Source organism: Helobdella robusta, assembly GCF_000326865.2.
Source record: "Helobdella robusta unplaced genomic scaffold HELROscaffold_8, whole genome shotgun sequence".
NCBI lineage: Eukaryota > Metazoa > Annelida > Clitellata > Rhynchobdellida > Glossiphoniidae > Helobdella > Helobdella robusta.
Window position 1 is genome coordinate 5,041,473 of NW_008705459.1, and position 7,598 is coordinate 5,049,070.

A 7,598-nucleotide genomic window follows, 5' to 3' on the forward strand; every position below is an offset into this window, starting at 1 on the left:
AAATATCCAATCTGTGTTCATTCTATGCTGCACTATACTATCTGAAAATTGATAAACATTAAATTAACTTTTCATGAAAATTACTAATCGGGCTATCAAATGTCATGTGTTAAAATATTTGAACTCTTTATACTCTTTAACTAAAGCTTTCAATTCTGCTGCTTGCTTGGTTTCTCGTGCTTCTCTGTTTTTTTAAACTATTACATTGGCTATTATTGAAACGAGATTTTTCAAAAGTCATCTCGTTTCAATAACGATATCTCATATCTTTACATTTGAATGTGGACACTGCATCATTACGATACGAGACGCAGATGTCTATTGGCTACCTCTTAAAAATATAATTGTCTTTAAACTATGCAATCTGTTGTTTAAATTTCAATTAGATAACAAACAATATGATCTAAACCTAATAGTTCTGGTCAGGGATCTTCCCATCCTGTTAAGCACTCGTTTGTTAAGTCTGATTTCTCTTAATCTGGTCCGTTTTTATGGAATTCTTTACCTTTTGCTTTTACCTCTGAATCCCTTTCATTATTTAGATTTGGTCTCAAAGTGTTTCTGTTTAAAAAAAATTTTTAGATGAATGTTGTCTGGTTGACTGAATGTTGATTTCTCTTACTCTGGTCCGTTTTTATGGAATTCTTAACCTTTTGCTCTCTTACTTCTAAAACCCTTTCATTATTTAGATTTGGTCTCAATGTGTTTCTAAATCCCTTTCATTATTTAGATTTGGTCTCAAAGTGTTTCTGTTTAAAAAAAATTTTTAGATGAATGTTGTCTGGTTGACTGAATGTTGATTTCTCTTACTCTGGTCCGTTTTTATGGAATTCTTAACCTTTTGCTCTCTTACTTCTAAAACCCTTTCATTATTTAGATTTGGTCTCAATGTGTTTCTGTTTAAAATTTTGTTTAGATGAAAGTTGTCTGGTTGACTGAATGTTGATTGGCTTTTATATTGTTTTAGACCAGATTTTTAAAACACTATTTCGTTAAAGTCGCCTGAGCGTGCAGTAACCGGGTTCGAATATGACAAAAAATCCTCTGCTTAACGTATGCATCGTGTGTGATGACACGTCGTTTACATGGTCGTTTAGCACGTTTTCGATGATTGTGTTAATTTATCTGAACCTATGAAGGTTGAAATAAACCTTCAACCTTTTGTAACCTTTATAAAATCAAAATAATTTTTAGTTAATTATAAAGATGTAGGAAAAGTAAAACAAAAATTTGACAAGTTGAAATAAATTTATCGTAGACATAATTGATGCGCTAAAATATGAAATGTTTTGTCATTGTTTCTTAGCGCTGTTAATTTTAATTGATCTTTGATCAATGTTACCTCCATTTTCGACCATTGTATGGTTTTTTTTTTTAATTTGATTTGAAGTTATTTTTTAGTTACGTTTCTGAATCCGTAGTTCTGTTTACGACAATGTTCAATTTTTTTGCTTTCTAATTGTATGTAATTTGTAATTTTGACTTTTTTCACAACTTAACTATCAATTAGTAGCAAACACCGCATTGCTTGTTCCAGCCTACTATACTAGAGAGCCTAGCCAGACAAGAGAGGTTCCATTTTTTCCTACCTGATTTGAATCTCGTTTTTGTTCATTCAGTAGAATGCAATTGTTTAGTCATTCAATACGTTTTTTCATTGCAGAGAAAGCATCTTAAAATGAGCGAAACGGATTTCATTGTTCGCTTGAGAGGTTTACCATGGTCTGCTGATTCTGCAGAAATTGTAAGGTTTTTGGAAGGTTAGATAATGTTCGCAAGTTTTAGATTTTGAAAGTTTGCCTTTGTTAAATTAAAAAAAATTTCAATAAAAATAATAACTTATGAATAATTTTATTAAAGATTGTAAGTTGACAGAAGAAAATGTGCACATAATTCGTTTGTATGATGGCCGGTCGACAGGAGAAGCCTATGTCGAACTCAGCAGTGAGGAGGATGTCAATAAGGCCATTGCAAAAAATAAGAAACATCTGGGAAAGCGATATGTAGATGGTCAGACACTTTCATACCGTTATAATATTATGTAGATGAGCTATTTCCATTCAGAACAATATTTTTTTTATAAATTAATATTTATTTTATTATTATTATTATCATTATTCAAATAGCATTTCCTATTGCCAAACTAAAATCAAAATAACACAAAAGTTACAACCAATAATTAAGTCACAAATATAGAAAACAATTAATTTAAACTGACTAAATGTTAAACTTTTTTTTAAACTAAATAGACAATTGATGCTTTACAAAATAAAACTTTAAAATTAGGCAAAAAAATTATATTTTCTCTTCTTTTTAGTTTTATTATAAAGTTAAAAAAAAAACAAAAAACTACTCAAACTTGCTTGTATGGTTTTAGTGTGCAAGGCATAAATGTATGGCATGCAATGTGTATTTACAATTTTCCGAACAATCAAGTTTTTCCGGGTGTAAATGATTGCATTGCAATTGCTTGTTGCTAAAATAAATATCATGTGAATGTAATAAATCAATTCATAAATGCAAATAATTTTAGGTGAACAAAATTTGGAAGTTTAGTAAAAAAAACATTTGACTAACCCTCAGCATTTTATGTAATATAGTGTGAATTTTGCATAGAAACCCAATATGAAGCATATATATATAGCAATATGGCACGATGATGTAATGATGCAGTGTCCACATTCAAATGTAAAGAAATCCCCACCTAGCACATACAAAAGTGTGTGTCAGGTCAATTCACGTGTATGTATACACTGTGTGTTTGTTGTTAAAATAATAATGCGCTTCACTTGCTTGCCATGGCACTATGTAAAATTACATTGTTATTATTATAAACAAGCACCAAGTGACATGTTGAATAGGTGTTCATAAGTTTGTGCTAAAACTTTAGTTACCAGCCTGTGATATCATAAAAATGTTTGGCATAATATCAAAAGAGTTGCATAGAGTTTTATTAATAAAATAGCAATATTTAAATCTTAATAACATGCTAAATTTATTTTTCTTAACTGCCTATGTTAAGATGATAGCCGATGTGACCCAACAATAAATTTTATAATCTACTGTTACGTGGGTTCTTGTAATATTGCATTTCTGGAAGTTATATGCAATCAGGTGGAACTAAAATATTACTAAACCAACCACTATCTGGCAAACACAATTATTCATTTATTTAAAATCATTTTAAAATGTAATGGAAGTTAATAGTAGCTGGCTTCACGTAAACATTCTTCTAAATAAATTTCTTCGAGTGTCATGTCCAGTTTAACCATTCACAATTTACATGATATTTCTTACTAATTTTTTAACTAGTTCACAAAGCGAAAAGATCTGAAATGGAATTTGCCTTGAAAAGAACAAATCAATCTGTCCCAATGAATGGAAAGTCGAAAAATGTACCCATCGTCAAACTTAGGGGGTTGCCTTTCAGCTGCTCAAAAGAGGAAGTTGCAAACTTTTTCTCAGGTTTCCAATTTTGTGTTCAATTTGATTTTTTTCTTAATTTAATAAATATATTAATGGATAAATTTATTTTTTTATTAACTCACTATCGGTGATATTTTCAACTTTTTTACTTTTTCAGGCACATTGTTATAGACATACATTTTTTCAGACTATATTTTTTGGTTTATGAGCGCAATTTATTACCAAAAGATATTCAGTGCCTAAACATAGTTTTTTGGTTCTGCCAGAAAAGCATTATTATTGTCAATAAAACCAGTTTTGTTCATGTTTTTGACCACCTTGTATTTTTTTATAATGATAAATTTCATTCATTTCAATCAAACAATCAATGTTCCTCTCTGATCCTGTTTTTGAGGGGGACTGTTGAGATTTTTAATTCAGTCAACCACTCCACTTGAGTTATTGTTGCTGCAACATGAGTTACTATAACAGCAACATCTCTCATTTGTCTTGCTGGTAACAAAGTCTGACATGCATCTTTTTTTATTCACTTTATTATATTTTATTAGTGACTTTCTTTATTTCCAAGCACCATACCAACTCTACAGACGGATGAATATACCCCTTTCACCTGCCTAGCTGACCATATAATTGTTTGTTTGTTTAATTCCTCATTTTTTGTCCATCAAATTTGGAACTATATAATTAAATCTTATCTAAACCTAGCTAAGTCCTTCAACATTTCATACATCCATGTCTGCCCCAGTGACCCGATATTCCAAATTCAAACTTTTAAATTCATCATTGGCGAGATCCACTGATAATTTCACAGCAGCCCATTGCTTCCAAAGCTCTAATGTTAATTACTATCTTCAAAATTTCATTTGTATGATGATGAACTGGCAATACGGGAGATTTTATAAAATATTGATTAATGTTTAGTTTACTATTTTTAATAAAAATGATAGTAGTATCAAACTAATCCATCAATAAAGAAGATTTTACTTAACTCACATATTATAAATGGGGTGCTGTTAATGATGTTCCATCTGAAGTTATTCATACTACTTTATAATAATTCATTTTATCAGATCATTTCTAATGCTTCTTATTTTTATGTATATGATTTCAAAATTTCACAGATATTTAGTGTATGGGTGTGTGTTTAAGATTTATTCATTATTTATGCTAAAATAGAGTTGGACGAGAGTGTCTGGATTATAAAACAGATGAATGATCCAATTAAACTTGATTGTTCTCCAGGCTTGGAAATAGCACCGAATGGGATTACCTTCATAACAGATCATCTGGGAAGATGTACAGGGGAGGGGTATGTTCAGTTCATATCACAGGAATCCATCGAGAAGGCACTCACCAAACATAAGCAAGCCATTGCCCACAGGTTTCTATTCCATTCTAATTATTAATTTTTATTTTTTTTTTAATGCAATGTCTTGTATTTTATCTTCAAAAATATTGTGTGCGCGTGTGCATGTGTACTATAGTGTATGCTGCTTGATGAATGAGTGTTGTTGGTATAAAATAAACTAACTGAAGACTATTCTTATCATAAATGTTTTTGTAATTTAAATATTTAATTTTTATTAAAACCTGATTCTGTTCATATTACTTTGAAAGCAAAAAATTTCAGAAAATATTCAATTTGTAGGTACATTGAAGTATTTCAGTGCTCTGTTGAAGATTTGTCGGCAGCTCTCAATCGTTCAAACAAGTGATCACCTCCATACTTTAATTTTACATACACGCACACAACCACACACACAAATATATGTTTTGTTGATCTTAATCGAATTTACCTGGTTGTATTTTTACTTTTTCAAATATTCTAATTAGTATGTAGAGTTTATGTGTTTATAACCCTAACGCCCATTCGAGTCCTCATGTGCAATTTAAACTTTTCACACCACATGATATAATTTAATTTTCAATAGGAACCATTTTATTTTTATACCAATGCCATGTAGTAAGAGATCTTTGGTGCATTTTCAAATAACCATACACCCATTGCTCATGATAGTCTCTGAGTTTCGGAGAGACAGTATTCAAGTCAGGCCATCGCGTAACTGCAAGAGACATGGCACATGTTAGTAATTATTCAAGGGAGCTAATTGTCTTTGATCACTTGAATACAGATACCAATCCTACCACTTTGGTGCGTACAACAACTTCAATGCACCTATGCTTGGGAATGGTCCTTTTTTCATGAGAGGGGGTTACATGGGCGGTCGTGGGGGGTATTATCAACATTCATATCAAAATAACAAACCAAATAGATTTCAAAAAGGTTAGTGTCATTTTAGTCTATCATATTTTTTGTTGATGGTATCAGCAAAATTTCCCAAACGTACAATATTAGTATTCAGAATGTGACCTGGATTTCTTTAACACAATTTAATGAATGAACTATAAATAGAGCATGTTATACTAATAGTCATCCAGGTCTAATTTTGAACACTATGTAGTGTGTTCTGGAGGTTTTTATCGATGATATATATCTGTATGAATATTCCTAAAGAAACCAGCAAGCAAATAAAGCTCAAATTTTTCTGAGTCTATCACGATTTCGTGTTTTGAGATGAGCAAATTTAATTAGTTTTATTTGTGCCGTTGTGAAGCTTTGAGGCCATGTAGTAATGCTCAGACTACTCATGATAGATATTTAAGAGACAACTTTGTTATAGATCTGTTGTCATTTCTTTCCTAGTGCTTTTCTCATATTAGCAGTCAAGATTTTCTCAAACCTTGTATGAAGCTGATGTTAATTTTTTCATTCACCATCATCTTGATCGTACATTTATTTATTTTTCACTAATTTATTTACTCTCACCATTGGAGTCGATGGAGGATTCAATATTTATTTTTGGCTGTTCATTTAATTAAATATTTATTTTCCATTGTTCATCACACGTTTCTTCACACCTCACAGATTATCAATCAAACAACAACATGAATCCGATGTACCAAAATAATGGTTATGTGGCCAATCAGGGCTACATGAGGAGTAGGGGCGGCTATGGTAGAGGAGGTTACTACCCAATGGCCAATGGAGGCTTCCAATATGGTGGTGGTGGTGGTGGTTATTATGGTAACCAATCAAACTTCAGAGGAGGAAAGCGGCCTTTTATTGGTGGATACAAATTCAAACCAACCTTTCATGAAAGTTCTACGGGTCACAGCATATTTATGAAGGGACTGCCTTTTGCTGCTACAGATAAGGATATTGCTGGGGTTTGTTGAGCTTCTGTTGAATTCCTCTAGCAGTGTCTGTGCATCAAAATGTACTAATGATAATTGTTTTTTGTGATGCAGATGTTATACGAAATGAACGGGTCATTAATTTGTACTCTAGAAGCGTTTTCAATGACACGGAATTGCGTGCATGTTCATTTAATAAATATGTATAAGTGCATATTTATTAAAACATTTGGAAACAGTACAAAAGAATGTTTAATTGAAGATATAATTTAATTTTCAATAGGAACCATTTTATTTTTATACCAATGCCATGTGGTATGATCTTCAATGCATTTTCAAATAACCATAATATTTTCTTCAAGTTTTTTGAACCACTGTCGCTGGTTGATGTGAAGATTCATCTCAATCATTCTGGGCGGCCCTCAGGTATTTCCTTCTTTCGTTCCTTTCTTTTTTGACAATTTTTCTCAATAGGTGGCCATGCTAAATGCTTTAAGCAATTCCAATTTTGCTGATTTGTATAGCTAAATGTTCATTCTTAGTGTTAGTAGAGAGGTATGAATTATAAAGGGGAGGTTGATTTAGTTATTGAGGTGAACATTCCACAGTGAATTCCACAAAATTGAACAGGAGAGCAAGACCTGCATTTGGCTTTTACTCTAATTCAATAAATATCTTTTTCAATTATTCTTGGGATAGCCACCAAATTTTATAAACTAAACTTTACTAGAAGCTGTCACGTTTCATCATCATAGTTTTTCTGTTGTTGTTAGATCGAGATTTCATGATACTCTATTGCAATCAGATAATTGTAATCAGATAAGTATTAAAATGCAGGCAATGCCAGTGTTGACTTCCAATCTCATGAGGATGCCCTAGAGGCCATGAAGAAAAATAAGAACATTCTAGGTACTTTCATTTTGCTTCCAACCAATTTTTTAATAAATCATGCTACTGCATTATTAATCGAATTGTGA

The 7,598-nt window shown here is 31.5% G+C and overlaps 1 protein-coding gene across 1 annotated transcript; it reads left to right on the forward strand.

The window, feature by feature from the left end:
• Positions 1 to 1,678: 1,678 nt before the first annotated feature.
• HELRODRAFT_70316 (hypothetical protein) lies at positions 1,679 to 7,598 on the forward strand (the record flags this gene model as incomplete). Its single annotated transcript, XM_009031866.1, has 9 exons — positions 1,679 to 1,760; positions 1,861 to 2,010; positions 3,313 to 3,465; positions 4,669 to 4,807; positions 5,075 to 5,127; positions 5,636 to 5,714; positions 6,429 to 6,654; positions 6,984 to 7,047; positions 7,459 to 7,598. 9 exons carry the CDS (start codon positions 1,679 to 1,681, stop codon positions 7,596 to 7,598), a joined length of 1,086 nt encoding a protein of 361 aa, XP_009030114.1.